We start from the raw sequence: 23,379 nt of genomic DNA on the forward strand, positions 1-23,379 counted from the left end.
ATATGCAATCATCAAAAGAGGCATATATGGCTCGCGAGCCATAGGTTCCCGACCCCTGTTATAGAGGAAAGTCTGTCAAGGAGGATGGGATGAGAAATGGTGTCAAATGCTGCAGTGAGGTCAAGAAGGCGAAACTGGTCTTCCTCTAAAGTCTTTCAAATTGCCGAGTTTTAGTGGAGCTTTGGTGGACTTTGGATGAGCAGTGAACCAAGGGGAGGACCAGGTAAATTGGACAGACCGGGACTTTACAGGAGCAAGGGCATTGAGAGTGTTCGTGAGGTCCACGTTGTACCGGAAAATAAGTTCATCAGGGGAGGAGTTGGAGTCCGGATTCAGGGTGGCAATCATTGCAATGAGGGTGACAGTTTTTATGTCTTTGATGTTACGATAAGTGATGATGTGGGATGGTTTGAGGAGAGAGAGTGATGGAAACGTTAAATGAGCTAAGGAAACGGTCCGTTATACGAAGTTCATTAGCTGTTCAATTGAAAGGGGTAAGATCAGAACAGCAAATCAGATCCAGTAGTCCTTTTAAGTGTGTGGGAAAGTCAGAGAATTGACAACAATGTACAAACAAAATGGAAACAATATCTAAATCAAGTCATGTATTTCGCTACATTAATCAAGTCTTCATGGCATCCTGGTTTATTGGATAGTAATTCCCAAGACATCGAGGAGAAACAATTTTTTTCGCAAGCAGGCCCCAGGGTGTGACACAGATGAGCATGTAATCGGGAAAAGGCTGCGAGATTCATCGATGTGGCTCCAGTGTTTCTTTGACGTGCTCCGGGAATCAACTTCACGATCCTGCCGAATCTAGATGATCCTCAATTGCTCCTGAACTGTCCATCCCACGTCGGTGTGGCTCATGTCCTTCTTTCGAATATCCTCTCCAGGACATAGCCTTGTCCTGTGGGAAGCAAAGCAGACTTGCGGCAGTCACCTTTGAAATTTACTCTTGACAATTGCACCCTGTTCCCCTCCTCTTTAATCTTTGATGTCTTATTGAGTTAATCACCTCTCTTTCGATCATCCAACCATTCACCCAAAATTACCAAAACCGCATTCTTCGAAACGGAGGTCTTTTGGGGTTCACGGGTCACTCCTGAAGACTTTCTATGACTCTCTCGTTGCTTCAGCCATCCACTATGGAATTGTCGGCTGGTCAGGCAGTGTGACTGCCGCTACTGACCCACAGAAAAATGTATCTTGTGACTGTAAAGTGACTTTGATAGTTTTGAAAGGCGCTTATATTATATCATTATATATTTATCATTTCAAATAATGTACGGCGTACTACAACTTTTATACGGGAATTTTAATCATTTATAATGGCAGCTATTAGCCAAGGTTGACAAGTATGGTATGGCCTGTTTAAAGTTGAAAGAGATATTTTTTAGGTGTTGGCCTTGATGGTCTGTGAGTAAAAGTTTAGGTTACAATTAAAATGAATAAAGAAGATAGAAGCCTGCTATTTTTTTTCTGTTTTTATTATTTTTAAAGCTGTTCTGGTTTCAGTATTAAAGGAAAAATTCATTTGTAATATATTAGGACAGTTAATGCAGTTGTTTACTGTATCTTAAAGATAATGAAAACAAACAAATTAACTTTAAAAACATGGTCTGGCTGTTGACTTCTTTTCGTTTCGGCTTTTCCGTGACTGGCAATGGAAAGAAGTTCTGCTTTGGAAAATGACCGGCAGTGAATGAATTAACACACTTATACATTGCAAAAAATACTTTATTATTGAGTCCAACCATGACTTCTGTTTTTCCTTGCAGGTTCAAGGTCAGTGAAAACAGAAGTGCAAGTGGAGAAACATGATGTCAATGCAAAGTATGTATATTTCACGCTTTTAAAGAAATTCGCATTTGTTTAATTTCAATCCCTCAGCACAGAACATCAAATTGACAGGATAGAAAATACACATATAGATGAAGAATTGTTTACCCTGGTTGTCTGTAACATTTGAGAAAATAAGTGAAAATGTGGATTATTATTTTCCACAAGTAAATTAAGTTCTTTACAGATGATTAAACATAAAGGTAATCACTATTCATGTGAGCATGGAGCATTCCCACACAGCAAAATTGGTCTGGCCCAGGTCGAGCCCACACATGGCAGCGCACTCGCCCCACATACCACATTGAAAGACGGTCCTGAAGTGGCTTGCGTCCGGCAACCACCATGTGGGCCGCATAAGGCCTGTATTGGAGCCACATTGAATAACCAGATCTGGCTACTCAGGCCCGATGCTGGGCCAGAAGAAGCTTCCAATGTCAGCATTTATTCAACCTTAACCAAGCCACTTCTTTCATGAGCCATAATTGCCCCCCCCCCCCAAAAAAAAAAAAAAAAAAACAAAAGAAGAACAACCTCAAAAACGATTGTTATAAAAATATGTTTATTGTCATAATTTGTGAACCTCATATATAACCGCATACAGACTGGAAAACTGCACTTTACTTTATTTAACAGGGAACACAAGGGTCCAAATCGGAATACAGCTTGTTATTGGGCGTCAATTTTCTATCCATCACATTTTTGTCCTCTCCATGCCCTTTTTTTCACCATCCAGAGAATTGAATAGCGTATTCCGAATTTGAATTACATACATTGAAGTTGAATGGTTCGAATAATGGTATAATTTGTGTATTTTAATCTGAATGATTGAATAAGTGAATCTGAACTGTACAATTTGAATTTGAAAATGCTCGTTTTGAACCTGTATTTGATCCTCACTGATGATTAAATTCTGTCTGTTTATTTTCATACTCAGTCTTGCAAATACAAAAGCTCGTGTCAACGTCAGATTTGGTTTTCAAATTCAGATTACAATTTTCATACTAGCTTTATGGTGAAATATGAAGTATCTTGTTCATATCGCAGAAAACTAAATCCAAATGAGTTTCATTGTATTTAAGTGCAGAGTGTTTTTTTACATATTCTTCTTTTCCTTTCGGCTTTTACCTTCAGGTGTCGCCAGAGCAAATCAGTGTCGTTCCATCTAACCCGGTTATGTGCATCCTCTTCTCTCACACCAGCTATCTTCATGTTCTATTTGACAACATCCATAAACCTCTTTGGTCTTCCTCTTGGTCTCCTTCCTGGCAGGTCTGAATTTTTTTCTCCAGCCATTCCAGTCTGCCTGGACACGCTTCTTCAACTTTTTTCCACACTCTCTATTGGTATGGACAGTTGACTCCAAGTACTTAAAATTCCTCACCTTCTTTATCTCTTCTCCCTTTAGCATCACTATTGTACTTGGCTCCCTCTCATTCACATACATATATTCTGTCTTGCTGCGACTGATCTTCATTCCTCTCCTTGCCAATTCAATCCAATTTGAGTTACATGTTCATTTGTTCAGTCCAATTTGCATGCAGTTTCCTTATTTTTTTCAATTGAACCGTGATAGAGAATAGATAGAACAGAAACCACCATGTTTAAAATTGTCATCTTGTGAAATGCTTGATTTGCCACGAGGCCCAGCGCACAATAAAGCACAGAAAAATGGGTCAAATCGAGGTGAACAAACCCAGACTGTCAAGCTATAAAATCATAGCTTTGTGTTGACACAAGAGCCCCAAGCAGATGCGGTAATAAAAAACACGATACCAGGAGTCATAAATAACTCTGGCTTCTTTCAAATGTAAACAGCCAATGTTCAAATTGTGTATAAAAACAATTTAGCTCAATTAACATGCCAATTATCCTATATTTTCAAAACTTCACTCTTTCATTCTGTTGTTTTGTACAATTTAATTCCATATATTCATCTTCCATGCCGCTTTATCCTCACGAGAGGAGTGCTGGTGCCTATACCAGCTGTGTCAGGCACTAGACGGGGACACACTGAATTGGGCCTCCAAACAATCAAAGGGCACACACAGACAGACACTCACACATGCACTCATACCGAGGGACAATTTTGAGTATTCAATCAATACAATTTACCCTTCAAATCCTGATAATCCACGATAATTACTGTTCTGTTTTGGAATGCATTGTATTCTTTTTTTGTCTCTATATACCTCAATAGATAGGATCAGGAATGAGTACATTAGAGGGACAACTCAGAGGCTTTGGAGAGAAAGTCAGAGAGGCCAGACTGAGATGGTTTGGACATTTTCAGAGGAGAGACAGTGACTATATTGGGAGAAGGCAGGAGACCGAGAGGAAGACCGAAGAGGAGGTTTATGGATGTGGTCAAAGAGGACATGAAGGTAGCTGGTGTGAGAGGATGCACAAAACCGGGATAGATGGAGGACATTGATTCACTGTGGTGACCCCTGAGAGGAAAAGCTGAAAGGAAAAGAAGAAGATACCTCAAAACAACCCACACAGTTAAAGTCGATCGACAATCATCATCACAATCTCCACAATTCCATTGTAACTTCGTGTGTAACTATCTTATATATTCTCTAAGCTGGTTAGCGAAATCATTCAAGAACGTTTATTTATTTATATATCTCCTTAATCATCTTATCTCAACAGGACATTGTCTCTTTAGGAACTTCGTGACCGATAGTCATTATTAATGAAGCAGGAATCAAGTAAAAACAAAAAGGTTGTTTAATTTGGGGACGGCACAAATTGTGACCCCCACTACCCCGAAGGTCAGAGGGGGGAAGCCAAGAGGAAAAGAGAGAGATGGGGCATGTTGGGAGAGCTTTTATAAAGACGGACAGGATGTTACGTCATGCAAAGCGGATAGGATGTGACGTCATGTAAATCGGATAGGATATGATGTCATGTAGAGGCGGGCAGGATGTGACATGTCAGGAAGTCCAAGAAAAACAAATGATGCAAAAGGAAACAGAAAGATGTTAAAAATGTTCGTATAGCGAAACAGTGACCAAATTTGTTCATGTCTTGTCGGACAAAAACTCTTTCCTCTGTAATTATAAATCTGATTCCTTATTTAGCAATGCTTCAAAAAGAGGCCGCGAAACTCTATGTATGGAAACTCATCCATTCCTCTCACGGTTATTTCACACACAAGTACACGTTTTCATTCAGTTTTCACCCCAAGTTGGATCGCAAAATTATTGGAATCCTAACTTCAAGGTTTTTTCGTGAAAATATTTTATCTCATCTAACAACAAGAAAAATCCTTTACATTTGCGCCTTCAAATTCACTCCAATTATGCCTCTGTTTATTTACTCATTTGTTGGTTTAATTTATTTATTCACTCACCTTGTCCACACTTACCACTTGATGTGTTTTGATTTTGTCCTCTGTCATTCTCACATCTTCATTTGCTTTTACGAGTTGTGTATTCTCACGCCTTTTTCAGTTTATCTGCTAATGTCCCTTGTTCTTCAAGCGATCTCTTTCCTAAGCACCTGCCATACACACATACTTCAACATCTATTTTGTGATGAGCCATCCATAAATCAGCGCCCTCCTTCACATCCCCTTCTCCTTGTCAACCATTTCCTGGGCACTCTCAAAATGGCCCAATACATTTCTGAACATACTTGTACCTTCTTTCTGACTTTTCTGACCGCATCTGCTCTTTTAATTTGTCGCTTACAATTTATAGTCTATCACTTTCTTTTTATATATCCACTCCACTCACGATTTGTGTCTCCAATTCTTTATAAAATTCCACATTTTCTCTCCACACACTACCTCCATTTGTTATAGTTACGGGTAACTATTTCATATATTCATAGTCAAACATCGATATACGTCTATATATATACAGTGGGGCCTTGGCTTGCAAACTTAATTGGTTCCCAGACAGTGTGTAAGGCGAAAAGTGTGTATCCCAAAAATTAATTTCCCATAGGAAACCATTTAAATGAGAATAATCCGTTCCCAGGTCTCCATAAAATATAATTTTCAACTAAATAACTTTATATACATTTATAATGGTCGTTGATGGCTCTTAATTGACACCTGTTGTTTTCTGACTTGTAAGGTCTTACGAAACTGAGGCATCACATTATCATTCATCACACAGCCACAGTCTTTTCTGGATGGAACTGTTCAATAAAAGCCTGCACATCACGAATTCTTCCATGCTGCTTTCAAGGATCAAAGAGTAACATCATGCCAACTAAGCCTTTTCTATCAGCTGAACACAATGATACTGTCACGTTCCGAGCGTGACAGGGATAGCTGACTCGTCGGAACGTTAATAAAAGAGGTTGGATCCCGAAGCAGGCAGCAGAGATGTAAGTGCTGGCAGAGATTTTTATTTGGCTTTTTATTTGTAGAATGGTAGTAGAAAGTTACTCTCAGGGAAGTGACACACAGCGTGGGAAATGTGTCAGGCTGAGATTCACATGAAAGCCGGGGTGTGCACCCGTGACGCCACAAACGCACACCTCGTTCGTGTTTCTCAATGATCTCCTTCTTCTCCTCGACTGTAATTTTGTTTTGTGTCTTCTTCGGCTGCACATGAGCCTGTGGTGGTGTCTTTTTCAGTCCCATAACAGCAAAAGTATCGTTGAAGACGATCGACGTGTGCACTCATAGAAAGGGGGTGTGGAAAGGTAGGCCGGCTGAGGCGCTGTTCAGTCGTGTGCTTTGGTGTTCTTCCGCCGAATATTACTCCGCGAAAAGTAGTGCTTAATCCAAGGTTTAATTTTCATAAATTTAACGTTCGTAAACTGAAAATTTCGGAAGGCAAGGTGTTCGTAAACCGAACCGCCCTGTATGACATTTTATGTTTAATTTTGCAGTTGGTAGGTGGGCAGGCACAGCAGAGATTAGTTGTGCACACCTATATTAAACGCTAGAGCAAAACGCAGCACGTCCGCAAGCGACAACAGTTGGTCACGGAGAGAGCGATAAACCCGTACGCCCCTCAGCTCCCCACCCTCGTGTACGCACTCACGCGTCGTATTGGCGTTCGAACACCGATTGATGTTCAAACGCCGAAGCAAGAATATCTCGAATATTTTGTTCGAACACCGATTTGTTCGAACTGTGAGGCGTTCGAGAACCGAGGTACCACTGTATATATATATATATATATATATATATATATATATATATATATATATATATATATATATATATATATATATACATGGCGAAATCTACGATCAGTACGTCTCGTTATATCGATAGTACCGCTTATTACGATACTATTTTCATTTCGCTTGCACAGTTCTAGTCTTTTTATGTCATATCCAAGATTTGTTTTTTGCGATCCTACGCGACTCAGTTACACGAGGGAAGAGTTACTGAGCAGTGGGGAATCCACTCTTGGACTATTTTCACCGACACACCAAAATCTACAAGGTTTTTCGGGGCTGCTCACGAGCGGCGTAACAGCTCTGTACGGAGCTCTGAGACGCCGGCGTAGGAGGGGGAAGTGAGCCGGCGTGCTCGTCAAGCTACGGCAGCGTGGATTTCGAACGCCGCTCCCATCGATCCACCTCGCTAATCTACGCTCACTATCAAACAAGATGGACGGACTTCTGCTTCTCACAAAGACCACTAAAACGTTTGCTCGCTCTGCTGCTCTGTGCTTCACTGAGACCTGGCTCAGTGACCGCCACCCGGATTCCGCGCTACACCTACCCGGATTCCGTCTCCTTCGGGCCGACCGTGACACGGAGCAATCAGGGAAATCCAAAGGCGGTGGACTATGCTTCTACATCAACGAAGAATGGTGCACCAATGTCACGATGCTCGACGCACACTGCAGCCCTGGGTTGGAATCGCTGTCTCTCAACTGCAAGCCATTCTACTCGCCACATGAGTTCGCTTCCTTTATTCTCGTTGCCGTGTACATCGCGCCACAAGCTAATGCTAACTAACGCGTGTATACAAACGCTAGCGGACCATGTAAACCAACTTGAACTAAAATATCCAGAATCACCCCTGATCATTTTGGGCGATTTTAATCAAACACGTTTAAACCGTGAACTTCCCAAATATAAGCAGCATATTGACTGTTTCACTAGAGGAGAAAACATTCTAGATCATTGTTACACAGCACTCAAAGGTGCATACCGGTCTGTTGCTCATGCAGCATTGGGTCTTTCTGACCACTATTTAATCCAGTTTCCCTGTTGTGTTATGCACATGCCCACTGTACTGTATATGAATGCAATCGTTTTTTGCAACAATGTTTCTTGTTTTGTCTGCTGAAGCGTGATGATTTTGAAAATTATTAACATTCTATACTGTGTAATAAAGGACAACCGATGTCACTTTTTATTGAAATGTAGCCACAAGGGGGCACAAGCCAGTGTCTTATTGTGCCGGTCCCAAGCCCGGATAAATACAGAGGGTTGTACCAGGAAGGGCATCCGACGTAAAAAAAATTGCCAAAACAAATATGCGAATCTCATCTCATCTCATTTTCAGTACCGCTTATTCCTCATTAGGGTCGGGGGGGTTGCTGGAGCCTATCTCAGCTGTCTTCGGGCACGAGGCGGGGGACACCCTGAATTGGTTGCCAGCCAATCGCAGGGCACACAAAGACGTACAACAGTCACTCTCACACTCACACCTAGGGACAATTTGGAGTCATCAATCTGCCTGCCATGCATGTTTTTGGAGTGTGGGAGGAAACCGGAGGACCCGGAGAAAACCCACGCGGGTCCGGGGAGAACATGCAAACTCCACACAGGGAGGCCGGACCGGGACGCGAACCGGCGACCTCTGCACTGTGAAGCCGATGTGCTAACCACTCGACTACCGGGCCACCCCAAAATATGCGAATCAAACCTATGAATCCCATACCGGATCGGTCGAGGCCCGGGTTAACAACGGCCGCCATTGGTACTGTTGACCTTCAGGGTGCCAGTGGAAAATGGACTACTGTTGGTCGAAGAAGGAGAGGAGGGAGGTGTGCCCGGAGGAAAAGAGAGAAATGGAACGCCAAGAGTATAGAACTAAGAGTAGGAACTTTGAATGTCGGAACAATGACAGGTAAAGGTCGAGAGCTGGTTGACATGATGCAGAGAAGGAAGGTAGACATACTGTGTGTCCAGGAGACCAGGTGGAAAGGGAGCAAGGCTAGAAGCTTAGGGTCAGGGTTTAAGTCAGACATGGGCAAACTACGGCCCGCGGGGCCCTTTCGGCTTTTTAATTCGGCCCGCCGAACTTGCCCAAATTATAATAAAAACTGTGACTGAAACTCATGACAAAAAGTTAGTGACAACTGCCCCATTTTCACAACTTGAAGGACAATGAGACAACTAATCACATTAAAAAAACATTGTCACAAGGTTTTTTTTTAATGAAGAATGTACCTACTACAAATGCTACCTTGCTTAATTTACAGTAAATGTGCATGGCTGTAGATTTTGCTGCAGTACTCGATTGTCATTGTGGTGCACAATGCAACATTTGCATTACTTCCTACAAGCCACTAAGCCCCTTTCATAAGTCTGACCTACACTTCACAGTCACGGTTTAACGTAAATTTATGTTTTGTAGCGTCACATATGTTGTTAGCTTCTTTTGAATCTTTCCTCTGGGCTGGGGTTCTGTGCATCTATTTTGGAAAATGACATGCAATTGCACGACTTTATAACGCTTGCGAAAGTCCGGAAGAAAGAAGCAGGCTTCTGATTGGCTGCCGTGCCGAGTATGCAAATTTCAACTGCAGGTAGCCTACGTCTGTGTGCTCGGCGACGGTACACGTGTATTGTTTGTGCGTGAAGGCGAGGGTGTCAGTGGAGAGTTTGTTGAGCGCGCGGTCAGGACAAACCATCTATGATTTGGCGGAATTTAACACAAGTAGGTATTATTGAGCTTGAATATTTCGTTGTGTAATAATATGTTTTGAATTTTGAAAGTGATTCCATTTTTCAATAAATGTTGATTTCTTTAACTTTGCCCCTTCAATGAAAACTTAAAACATCACAAATTCTTCCATGCAAACAGACGCAATCTTGATAAATCACAGTGCATATGTTATTTTAATCTATTTCCATTTCCTCCTCCAAGTATCTGCGAAATAGTATGTAAACGCCATATTCCTTGAGACAAATTTATTAACTGATCAGGGATATTTTTCACATTTGAAAGACAGTTACTAAATTGGGTTGTAGTGTTCTTACTGTGCTATGAGGTTTGTACACACTACATTTAAAGGACAACCGGCACCATTTTTTTTGTTTCCCACTGACATCAGAAAAACGTTTTATAGCATCTAAAATACCCAAATCAGGCAGGCTGATATTTTTAGTTAAATGAAAAACACCAATAAAAATGACTTCAAAATGAATCCGGAAATGGCCAGTTTCAGAAGGTCCCACCCCCTTGTTCGTGATGTCACGCCAAGACGTCATGCCTTGCTCGAGAATCAAAACAATGGCTTCAGATTCAGAGAAGATGCTTTCTTGTTACTCATCCAGTTATGAATTTGATTCAAATAGTTCTGAAGAGGAAAGCATAAATGTTTGCAATTGATTCAAGGAGTCCTCCCATATCAATTTGAGCCGTCAATGACAGCAATGTAGCACCCAGAAAATGCAGAAGATTGCGCCCAAACTCCGTTGGAAATGGGCTGATTTGTCAGCTGGGAATTTGTGTCAGCGAATATCAAATCAGTTGTCTTGGTGTAACACACAACGATTTACCATGGCGTTATTTATGTGTTTTCCTTCTAATTTCGCCATCAACACGGATCAACACGAAATTTTCAGACCAAACAAAGTACCCAACATGCATTGTGTGTCGCTTTCTTGGTCATGGGCGGTCCAAACGTGACGTCACATGGGGATCGTCATCAACTCGAAAACAAGACTTCATGAATATTCAGCGCAAGTCTTAAAACGTAAACTATAGCTATATGCTGTGGAATCTTTGTAAAATACGCTCAGTCGAAGTCATTTGAAGTGATTTTATAATTTATGGACATAACGTGTCCGGAGGCGTCGGTTGTCCTTTAATGCTTTAGGTCTGTGTAAGCTCTCAGTCGTACGGGAGTGGTCCATCGATGAGAAGGTTTCTTCAGCCGTCATCTGTACAATTTTGAAGGTTTCGGACGTTTCGCCTCCAATCCAAGAGGCTTCGTCAGCGAACTAAAGTCTGACTGGTCGTATCCGCCCTATTTATATATCCCTAATGTCCAGGCATTGCGGACACAGCTATGATAGGTCCCTACTCTCAGGTTGGGGGGGAGCAGAGGACCCCTCCCTGTGGCCCCACTGATTGTTCCTACATTCCTCACTCACGACTGGCCTACTTCCCCCACTCCCACCGGTATCACCTCATCATCATTACGAATGTTGCCTAACCTGTTTTGCCTCAGCAGGCTATTGTATGAACGATCCAAATTGAACCTCACCCCACCAGACCGGTTTAAAGAAGGATTTTGTTGTTTTATAAGAATCGCTTCTTTTACCCCCCTTTCAAACCATCGATGTTCTTTCGCTAAGATTTTAACCTGATTGTCGTCAAATGAGTGGTTGCTAGCTTTTAGGTGCAAATGCACTGCCGATTTAGGCCCACTTTTATTATCCCTGCGATGTTGATAAAGTCTTTTTTTGAGAATTTGTTGAGTCTCCCCAATGTACTGCTCTTTACAATTTTCATTCTTACAATGTATGGAATAAACGACATTACTTTGTTTTTCATTTGGTAGCCTATCTTTTGGATGCACTAATTTTTGCCTTAACGTGTGTTTGAAATAAGTTGGAATTTTATGTTGCCAAAGGACTCTTTGTACTTTTTCAGAAACTCCTGCAATGTCAGGTACTGCTACTCCTCTCCTTTTTGTATCTTGAGAATCATTGGTTTCATTCCCTATTCTTTCTTTCTGACATTTGTTAAATGACCACTGAGGGTACCCACAGTTAGTGAGTGCTCTCCTGATATGTTTTGACTCCTTTTCTCTACCCTCAATGCTAGTTGGTATTAGTTTAGCCCTATGCTGGAGGGTTCTGATAACTCCTGGTTTGTTTTGTAAAGGGTGGTTAGAGTCAAAAAGTAAGTATTGGTCAGTGTGCGTAGCCTTCCTAAAGACTTCTGTTTTTAGCGTTCTGTCCTCTTTTATAATTACTTTACAATCCAAGAAGGCGAGTTGGTTTCTCTTTAATGTCCTCACGAGTAAATTTAATGTTAATGTCTACAGAGTTGAGGTGATCTGTGAATGATTGAATTTCTTGTTTTTTAATTATGACAAAAGTATCGTCCACATATCTAAACCAGTATCTAGGTTTTGTGCCCGGGAAGGATGTGAGGGCCTGTTTCTCCATCTCTTCCATGTAAAGATTAGCCACTATGGGTGAAACTGGTGAGCCCATAGCACAACCATGAATTTGTTTATAAAATTTCTCCTGAAATTGAAAATACGTAGTATTAAGGCAGATTTCCAATAATTGGCAGATGTGATCCGGTTTAAGTTTGGTTCTTTCATGCAGGGAACCATCCGCCAGCAGTCTCGTCCTCACCACTGAGACTGCTGCTGGGGTTGGGACAGATGTAAAGAGAGAAGTCACATCGTATGATGCCAAAGTTTCCTCAGGTTCCAATATGAGGTCTTTGATCCTCTCTACAAACCCTGTGGTGTTCTCTACATGATATTCTGCATTACCAATCAACGGAGCTAAGATAGTTTTTAAATATTTGGCGACATTGTATGTAGAGGAGTCAATGCTACAAACAATTTGTCTGAGGGGGAACCCTTCTTGATGTATTTTTGGCAGGCCATAGATACATGGCGTGGCCTCTCCCGGGTATAATCTAAAATACATCTGTTTGTCTATATGTTTTCCTTTCTCTAACTTTTGGAGACAGTCTATCATTTCTTTCTTGTATCTATTGGAAGGGTCCCTTTTTAGTTGCTCATAAGTGTTAGAATCACTGATTAACCTATTTATTTTGTCTTCATAATCCAATGTGTTGAGAAGCACTGTGCATCTGCCCTTGTCTGCTGGTAAAATAGTAATATTTTTGTCTTTTTGTAGAGTAGTTAACGCCTTTCTCTCTTCTAATGTTATGTTGGACAGAGGAAGTTTGGCACTACTGAGAAGGGCTGATATTTTAATGTGCAGATCATCTGCCTCTGCATATGAAAGTTTGTTATTTTTCATAGCCGATTCAGTAGCTGTGATATAATCTATTGTAGGTATAGTTTTAGGAGTCACTGAGAAATTTAAACCTTTGGTTAGTACCGCCTTTTCTGTCTCTGAGAGATCTCTGTCTGACAAATTTTTGATCCAATTCTCCCTTGAAATCTGTTCATTCCTAATTTTTCGCGTGTTTACCAGGAGCTGAGATTGTTTCAGTAAAAGTAATTTTTGAAATTTACCCTTTTCTCTCTTTGGTTTTGCTGTGGTGCCTCATATAACCGGATTTAGTAAATTCACACACTTCCTGTTAGATTTTGTGGGTTAGTTTAGTTTGTAATCACTGATAATAAGTTTCTATTTCTGACTGTTTGTTTTTTATCTCTATGTTAAGTCTCCTAATTCGCAAATTTAGTATTTTCCTAGTATAATTTTGTTGCATTTTATCGGCTAAATCAATGCTTTAGGTTTAGTATTTCCGGCCCAAACACTCCCTTCAAATGGCCCCGCCCCTCTGTCAAATTTTAGAACCCAATGCGGCCCGCGACTCAAAAAGTTTGCCCACTCCTGGTTTAAGTTGTTCTATCATGGTGAAGACAGAAAGAAAAATGGAGTTGGGGTTATCTTAAAAGAGGAGTTTGTTAGGAATGTCTTAGAAGTAAAAAGAGTATCAGATAGAATGATTGGATTGGATTGGATTTGCCTTTATTAGTCTCACAGTGGAGAAATATACATTTCACAGCAGCAAAGTGATGAAAGGAATGAAAGTAGAAAAACAAAATACATGAGCTGGTGGAAAGGCATGAGTCTGAAGTTAGAAATTGAAGGTGTGATGTTCAATGTTGTTTGTGGGCATGCCCCACAAGTATGATGCGAGCTGGCGGAGAAGGAGAAATTTTGGTTGGACTTTTTGAGTCATACAGAACATCCCGAGAAGTGAGAGGGTTGTAATTGGTGGAGACTTCAATGGACATGTTGGCGCAGGAAACAAAGATGATGAGGAGGTGATGGGTAGGTTTGGACTCCAGATGAGGAACGCTGAAGGACAGATGGTGGTTGACTTTGCTAAGAGAATGCAAATAGCTATTGTGAATACTTTCTTTCAGAAGAGACAGGAACATAGGGTGACCTATAAGAGTGGAGGCAGAAGTACACAGGTAGACTACATTTTGTGTCAACGGCACCATCTAAAGGAAATCAGTGACTGCAAAGTAGTGGTTGGTGAGAGTGTAGCCAGACAGCATAGGTTGGTGGTGTGTAGGATGACGCTGGCAGCGACGAAGATGAAGAAACCAAAGGCTGATGTGAGGACAAAATGGTGGATGTTGAAAAAGGAAGAGTGGTGCATGATATTTAGGAAGGAGGTAAGACAAGCACTGGGTGGGCAAGAGGTCCTTCCAGATGACTGGCAAACTACAGCGAACATAATCAGAGACACAGGTCGGAAAGTACTTGGTGTATCGAGTGGAAGAAAGGTAGATAAGGAGACTTGGTGGTGGAATGGGGAGGTGCAGGAGTGTATACAGAGAAAGAGGTTAGCAAAGAAGTGGGACAGTGACAGGACGGACGAGAGTAGACAGCAGTACAAGGAGATGCAGCGCACGGTTAAAGTAAAGGTGGCAAAGGCCAAACAAGAGGCCTATGATGACTTGTATGCTCGGCTGGACAGCAAGGAAGGTGAGACTGATCTTTACAGGCTGGCGAGACAGAGAGACAAAGATGGTAAGGACCTGCAGCAGGTTCGGGTAATTAAGGATAGAGATGGCAATGTATTAACAGGTGCCAGTAGTGTGCTGGCAAGATGGAAAGAGTACTTAGAAGAATTGATGAATGAGGAAAATGAGAAGGAACAAAGAGTAGAAGACGTGACTGTTGTGGTCCAAGACGTAGCAAGCATTAGCAAGGATGAAGTGAGGAGGGCGCTGAAGAGGATGAAGGGGGGAAAGGCACTTGGGGCTGATGATTTACCAATCGAGGTATGGAAGTGTCTTGGAGAGGTAGCGGTGGTGTTCCTGACTGGGTTATTCAACAAGATCTTAGATGGTGAACAGATGCCTGAAGAATGGAGACGAAGTGTACTCGTGCCCATTTTTAAGAACAAAGGAGATGTGCAGAGTTGTACTAATTACAGAGGAATAAAGTTGATGAGCCATACAATGAAACTCTGGGAAAGAGTAGTTGAAGCTAGACTAAGAGCAGAAGTGAACATTTGTGAGCAGCAGTATGGCTTCATGCAAAAAAAAAAGTACGACAGATGCAGTGTTTGCTTTAAGAATGCTGATAGAGAAGTACAGAGAAGGTCAGAAGGAATTGCATTGTGTCTTTGTAGATCTGGAGAAAGCGTACGACAAGGTGCCCAGAGAAGAGCTGTGGCATTGCATGAGGAAGTCTGGAGTGACGGAAAAGTATGTCAGAGTGGTGCAAGACATGTATCATGACTGTAAGACAGTTGTGAGGTTTGCTGTCTGTATGACTGAGGAATTCAAGGTGGAGGTGGGACTCCACCAGGGGTCAGCTCTGAGCCCCTTCTTGTTTGCTATGGTGATGGACAGGCTGACAGACGATGTTAGACAAGGATCTCCTTGGACCATGATGTTTGCAGATGACATTGTGATCTGTAGCGAGAACGGGGAACAGGTGGCAGCTAAACTAGAGATGTGGAGATATGCCCTGGAAAGGAGAGGAATGAAGATCAGTCGCAGCAAGACGGAATATATGTGCGTGAATGAGAGGGATCCAAGTGCAAGAGTGATGCTATAGGGGAAAGAGATAAAGAAGGTGGAGGATTTTAAGTACTTGGGGTCAACTGTCCAGAGCAATGGAGAGTGTGGAAAAGAGGTGAAGAAGCGTGTCCAGGCAGGCTGGAGCGGCTGGAGAAAATGTCAGGTGTGATGTGTGATAGAAGGGTTTCTAGGATGAAAGCTACGATGAAAGGAAAAGTGCATAAAACCGTGGTGAGACCAGCCATGATGTTTGGACTGGAGACAGTGCCACTGAAGAAAAGACAGGAAGCAGAGCTGGAGGTAGCAGAGCTGAAGATGTTGAGGTTTTCTTTGGGAGTGACCAGGTTGGATAGGATCAGGAATGAGTACATTAGAGAGACAACTCATATTAGAGGCTTTGGAGAGAAAGTCAGAGAGGCCAGCCTGAGATGGTTTGGACATGTCCAGAGGAGAGAGAGTGACTATATCGGGAGAAGGATGCTGAGTCTTGAACTGCCAGGCAGGAGACCGGGAGGAAGGCCAAAGAGGAGGTTCATGGATGTGGTCAAAGAGGACATGAAGGTAGCTGGTGTAAGAGAAGAGGATGCACAAAACCGGGATAGATGGAGGACATTGATTTGCTGTGGCGACCCCTGAGGGGAAAAGCCGAAAGGAAAAGAAGAAGTTTTTTATTTTGTTCTTTTGACTTCAAGACGGCGTCGCGAGAGCGGCTGCCTTTCCAGCAGCTCCTGTGTTTTGCTTTTCTACTTTCATTTCTTTCATAACTTTGCTGCTGTGAAATGTAAATTTATCCACTGCGAGACTAATAAAGGCAAATCCAATCCAGAGTTGCATTTACATTAGTCTGATTATATGACCGGAGTGTCGTTTTAAATCATTGTTCAACAAATCGCTCAGTCATGACAGTCAAAATCACGGTGGGCACTTGGAAACAGTTCAACTCATTTGAAGACACTATATAATAACCGATATATCCAAAAAACAATTTTTCATTTAGAAAAAGAAAATTTGGGAATTCTGCTTTTGTACTGGTGACGTTGAGCGTGGACTTCTCATCATGGGACTGGACAACTACAGTATTAAGACAGTAATAATGGTCGGACATAACATTCTTAACCTCAGCTCACAAACAAGTAGAACATAAAACATCTCTCATTTCACCCCCCTTTTTTCTTCTTGGGAAAGGAACAATAATATTGGGATTAAAATGTACATTAGCATGCAATCCGATTCCAGCACGCAGGGAGAATCCAGATCTCTCCCTCCATCCAAAAGTCTTTAGATATGAGTTCCACATCGCTTGACTCCACACCCCTAGATAGGCTGCGTGACTGGTCCCTCTGGTCATCTGGTGGCCCCTTCCGTCACCAGCCTTGACGCGTCTGTGGTAGCAGCCTGGTATATCATGGTCCAGTCTGCTCTGTGGTTTTCTGATGAACCCCATTCCCACTGTCTGGAGTCTCCAACCGTTGATACAAACCTTCTGTCCTCCTACTCAGGAATTCACCCAAACGGTCTGCAAGAAGGTGGTTAACGTGGAGAAAAAACATAAAAACAAAACAAAAAAACAAATATAAAGATAGTATATGTTATCCCTTAAACATTAAAATGTCGAACTACATCGCCTGAATCAGCGTAGGAGTTGATCTCCCAACAACTGCTTTCTCTAGCACCTTCAAAAACTCTTACCATCTCTTTGGCTAACCCGTCTCCTCCTAATATTTTAATCAGGCAACAATTCATACACAACATCAACAACTGTTCATCCTACTTGACATCGACAACTGCACCCAATCCCCCCTCGAACTGTCGCAACTTTAGAGTCCATATTGATAAGCACCTCTCGTTCTACCATTCCACCCAACACCCAAATTACCAAAACCGCATTCTTCTACCTTAAAAAAAAGTTTCTTGTCTCCGCTCCGTTTCCACATACTGCTGCACACACCCCCATAAATACCCCCACAATCAAGGCCTCATCTAATCTTTCCTGACCCCCACCAAAACACTCCGTCCCGCAGCCCCCAATCCTCCAACACAAATCTCCTTGACATCCCTGCAGCCAGACTCAGAACTGGGGGGCATCCAGCCTTCAGATAGCCGCCCCACTCATGGGACGCAACCTCAAAAACTAAATTGTTCCACAATGCTTTTTTTTCTCCAATGTTTTAGTCTTGTTACTCATGCTTCCTTCTAGATCTATTTTGGTGTCAATTATGCATGCTTGTGTTCAGGCGTACATTTAATGTAACATTTTAAGCTCTTGTGAAGCATCTATGAATGCAATAAGAAACACTTTTAAATTAAATTTCTTAATATTATCATTATTAATCTACGAGTCTTTTGGTGTGGCATATAAACCATCTTTTTCTTTTTTTCTTATTTCCTGTTGCTTCGCTGACATTGTAAAAATTTTCGAACAAAGTAGCCACTGTGACAATCGGGATCATTCTAACAAAAACGATGTGGCCGTTTTTTTTTTCCTCTTTGAAACCATTTGCCGAATGCTGCCGCACATCTGACGCATTATGGATATATTTGTTCGATTGGGTTCAATTGCATGCTGGTGTCGGTCAAAATGTTGTTGATTTCTCCCCCCACTCCTTTCTGAAAAATAGCAGTAGTTGAGGCATTTTAACAAAACAACCAAATAAAGCAGCTCCAATTAGTCAGTTTGCACGAGGGTATCGTGTAAACCCCCCAAAACCGTGCAAATTGGAATTTTTCTTTCCATTTGGGATCGTAAAAATAAAGAAAGGTCAAATTGGCCACAGAGTGGCTTCCAAGCAAAAAATCTCCTATGATGCAGCGAGAAAAATCCCATCTTCACACCAAGATAAGTGAATGGGAAATGTCCACGTATAAACGTATAATGTCTGAAATTGTAGTCAAAATTTCACTTCAGGAAAAATGGATCTTAAACTAACAATTTTTTCCCAAATATTTGCGAAAAACAACTTTTCATACTATTAAGACACAGCTCACGAGGCATTTCTAACAATTAACATTACCAACCAATGAGCTTCCTGATAGGTCCACACAGCTGCCACATCCTCCACACACCTATGGAAATTAGAATAGGGATCAATCTCGTTTTCGAATGTGTCAAAGGCATTGTGAAGTGGGGTGATTATCATGAGGTCGGTCGGGTCATGTGGAGGAAATCAAGTGATCAAAGCCAGTACTGTTGCAGGAGTTCAGTGGTTGCAGTGGAGTTGCATTGTGAGAGATTGTTCATTCAGTCCATTTCTGCAGCAAATCATGCTTCAGCTTTCTCAGTTCAGTTTGTGATCACTTTCAGTTGAGTTTCCATCCCAGAGAGCAGGTGGGATGTCTCTTGGCTTTGTGGCTTGATCGCTGAACAGGTGGCAGCAAATGTGTTTCAGCTTTCTCAAGTTCATTTCTGTGATGCCAGCAGCAGGCATTTTCAGTTGAGTTTCTATCCCAGGGAGCAGGTGGGATGTCTTGGCTTTGCGGCTTGACAGTGCTGAAGACATCGTGGAGCTTGTCTGAAACGGGTGGATGCAAGTGGCTGTGCATTCAGAGTCCATTTCTTTCACATCACCACAATTTGAACAGCCAGCTTGATTTCAGAGATTTCCTCGCACACGCCCTCAGGCACTCATTCTCCCGCCCCACAGCCATGCCGCCTTGTTCCGGCCTTTGCGGCCAGCCGGCCATAATGTCGAAGTGGAGCGAGAGGGATGGGCCAGCCGTGCTGGAACCTGGACACATTAATTTACATTTGGTCAGATTCTTTGTTTGTTAGTTTTTCTTAATTAGAGGAGCATAGCTTCCCGCAAATTCCCCGAATGTGCGCGGCACAACCAAAGACGTTCCTCTCTTGTCTTCTCAAAAATGTGACAAGTCGATTTGTAGCCTGGACATTCCCACAGTCACCTTTTCGGCCTTGAGCCCACATCGCTGCACATTAAGTAAAATACAAAAATGAATTTGTCAGGTAACACCATCTGAGGTGGAGGAGAGATAGAATTGAGTTGGCATTTTTCAAACATCACTTTGCACCTTACAGATCAAGTACGGTGGCCACACATTAACTATTTAAATAATTTCAATAATTGAATCAAGTTTATAAAGGCTGAATCTGATCCCACAGTCGCATAGCAGTTACCAGTTCGAAAATATAATTGGTATCTAATGTTAAGCAGATTCCTTACTTACAGACAGTGTATTGTCGGTGTTCAAATACCTGACATGTTTCGGCGACTACTTCCGCCTTCGTCAGAGTGTCACGGATGTTGCTGTGACGCGCCATTTTCAGCTGGTGTTGCTATGAGGTCAAAAACAAAAACAACACAAGACAGGGAAGAAAGAAAAAGCAAACAAACAAACAAGAACACAGAGCAATGGTAACACTACCGTACATAAGAGGAATCACAGAACGCATACAAAGGGCACTGAGGAAACACAACATAAACACACCGGTCAAACCACACACAACTCTCCGTCAAATCTTGGTACACCCAAAGGACAAAATACTCCCGGAAAACAAATGTAACTCAATATATGAAATCCCATGCAAGTCATGCAATAAATCATACATCGGGGAGACAGGAAGGAGTTTCAATACAAGAAAAAAAGAGCACAAGAACGAGTGCGAGAAGGAGACGGCAACAATCCAAACAAGAGCAATAAAAGAACAAGCACAACAGGAGCACCATAAATCAGCCATCACGGACCACTGCAAAAGAGAGAACCACATCATGGACTGGGAGAAGGCCAGAGTCATCCGCACCGAAGACAACAAACATCAGCGCTGGATCAGGGAGGCCATTGAAATCCGAAAGCGAGGACCAAGGACCATCAACAGGGATGAGGGAGCTTACATGCTCTCTACTACCTGGAGCAGCATCCTGGAGGGACGAGCGGACAGCGGGGGGCGTGGCTTGCCTGTCAGTTCTGACAGGTAGGTCACGCCCTCATAGCAACACCAGCTGAAAATGGCGCGTCACAGCAACATCCGTGACACTCTGACGAAGGCGGAAGTAGTCGCCGAAACATGTCAGGTATTTGAACACCGACAATACACTGTCTGTAAGTAAGGAATCTGCTTAACATTAGTTATCAAGTAGACAGGATGAATTTAGTACAACGATATAATTGGTATCATTATTAATTCTTCCTTACTTTTTTCGTTCTTTTTATCAATCGCTGAGCCAGTTCTATGCTGTTACAGTACGAAGGATCATGCTTTTATCACGTTTATGTTGCATTAATTTACTCAAATTAATCAAGCTTTAATTGTTTCATTCATCAGTGTCCTAGCTCAGTCAGATAGTTTCAAACTAACATACTGCATGGGAATGCACACTGTTTGTTTCACTTTAAAACGTAAAAAAACATATGCGCCAAAAAGGTCAACACCGCTTCTCTCGATCCCGTGATTGAAAGGAAAAAAAAGTTAATTCAAACCTCAAAACATCATTGTTTTTACACTTTCGCTTTAACAAAGCATCCCGTCCTCACATTTCTTACCACTGAGGCAATGATGAATTATAGACCTTTTCTTTTTTGCTATATTAGCTGCCCAAGCGAGGCAGTCAACAAAAATCAACCGTACACAAAAAGATTCGAGCAAAATTAAACGAGCAAAATAACATGCCTTCCCGCATACCCCAAAATAATTTCTAGCTATTCATCGTATTGTTTACTTCATTTTAGAGCATATTTTCTCAAACCATCATAATCTTTCTCCATGTATCAATATCAATCACAATTCCACACAACACGTATTCCAATAGAATGCCATCCATCACTAATATGTTTTTTGTCTCTTTCCTGATATAAAATGTAAAATTCTAACTCATGTTACCCTCTGAAGTCTGAAACCAATACTTTGGGACTTTTTTGGACCCAACTCGCATTTATCTCTGTGCGAAAATGCGGTCCGTGTCCGTTTCAAAATAATTTTGGCAGTTTTCTTGCCTTCGGGTACTTCTCTTTGCTCACAACCATACGGCCATAATATGCTAAATTTTCCTTTTGCCCAATCTTTATATTTTAATAACGTTTTAGTTACGCCAACATCTCTTTCAGAGTAAAGTTACTCTCTTTTTATAGACACAATTATATCGCATTATCAATTTGGTGTTTGCAATCGACGAGCATTAATTCATCAACCTTATTTCGGCACCTCAGATCGAAGGCAGTTTGATTTCGAATGTCCGAGTAGGACTGACCACAAGCCAACACTTCGTCCGTCCAAAGCAGAAACAAGTGTGTTGTCAACTTTTTATACATTCGGGGTGCCCCTAAATACTGCCTGAGATCTAGGGCCGAAACACACATCTGGCTACCTTTCACCCCCTTTTTTCTTATCTGGTCTTCTATTTCTTTTTTTTTTCGGTCTTGTAAATATTTACTTGAACAAACAGTGTCGATCGTTCAACGTCAACATGGACCAATCGTTTTTTCTCAACAAATTCTTCTTCATCGAGGCAGACTGGCAACTGATATGATTTAACTCGTTGCCAAAAACGGGAAGACTTTCGCGTAGCCATGTTAGTGCCTCGACTTCACTGTAATTTACATCAAATCGCAATCAAATGTTTTTTCGAAATAAAATATTTAGGTGCCGGCGCCAAATTAAATTTTCATTAATACTACTAGAAGCAGAGCGAATTATTAGCGTTCAATTTTCATGACGTCCCCCTTCTCTCTCCTTTTTTTTATTGCTCATATGAATTTGGTCCAGTTCTTCAACGCATAGGGCGGACTCTATAACTGGGTTCGTTCAGTAGGACAGCAATTCAAATTTACATTTGTGGTTTCTCCTTCTTCAACCCCCGATCGGGTGAGGAGAACTTGCATATTGCATCCACAAAAGTCTGCTGTTTGAATCCCACTGTATATTATATGAATTACGACACATTATCACAATTCCAATCACACTCAGATGCGCTCACGCCCGAAACAACCCACGCGACAGACATAGTCAAGCTCGCAAGCTTTACTCACAGACCTGCATGCTCACACATTGACTGACACAGGCACACAGGCACAGACACACGGACACAAGGATGATCAGACCTTGTGTACCCAAAAACTAAGCTCAGTTCAGTACTCTCACGACCACATAAACTAGCTTATTTTTTTTCGAGGCTTTTCATTCTTCCAGACCTTCAAAAGGCTGTACTATCCAATCTTCCAAGACCCAAACAAATAGGCTACTACTATCCAAAATCTTCCAAGACGCAAACAAATAGGCTTGTACTATCCAAAATCTTCCAAGACCTAAACAAATAGGCTTCTACTATCGTTTATCAGACTGACCTCAATTTTTGGAGACGATCCCTCCGGTCTCGAGCCTGCCCAGGTCCGTTGGAATGGCGTTTGCGTCTCACCCGGTGAGCAGGCCTGGCTGCTGGCCCAAGAAAAGGAGGTCCTCTCGAACTCTTGATGGCTTTGCCGGTGCACTGGTTATTGACAGTCGCCGTAGACCGCTCACCGCAGGAGACGCGTTGCCATCCCGGACGAGCCCCCAAAATGTCAGAGATATGACAGTCAGACACCGTGGACAGAGACTCGGAACCAGAAAGATTGTCCCCACTGCCGACAGGAGACGCAGTCATCATGACATATGTCTGAATTCTGCGCCTCTCTGCCAAGCTATTTATTGAGAGTATATGTAAATTAAAGTGAT

The 23,379-nt window shown here is 42.0% G+C and overlaps 1 protein-coding gene across 9 annotated transcripts in view; it reads left to right on the forward strand.

Moving 5' to 3' along the window:
- LOC148886001 (junction plakoglobin a-like) overlaps positions 1-23,379 on the forward strand; it is a 146,669-nt gene that overhangs the window by 56,744 nt on the left and 66,546 nt on the right. For 2 of the 9 annotated variants that reach the window (XM_089018451.1, XM_089018450.1), the window contains exon 2: positions 1,782-1,836. In XM_089018451.1, the coding sequence (XP_088874577.1) occupies positions 1,821-1,836 (16 nt within the window). In that variant the 5' untranslated portion in view covers positions 1,782-1,820. Of the gene's footprint in view, positions 1-1,781; positions 1,837-2,679; positions 3,189-23,379 lie in introns of those variants that run through there. The other 7 variants (XM_089018448.1, XM_089018449.1, XM_089018445.1 and 4 more) reach the window with 5 other exon arrangements.

Source organism: Hippocampus bargibanti, linkage group LG17 (assembly GCF_051943395.1).
Source record: "Hippocampus bargibanti isolate YZ-2025 linkage group LG17, ASM5194339v1, whole genome shotgun sequence".
NCBI lineage: Eukaryota > Metazoa > Chordata > Actinopteri > Syngnathiformes > Syngnathidae > Hippocampus > Hippocampus bargibanti.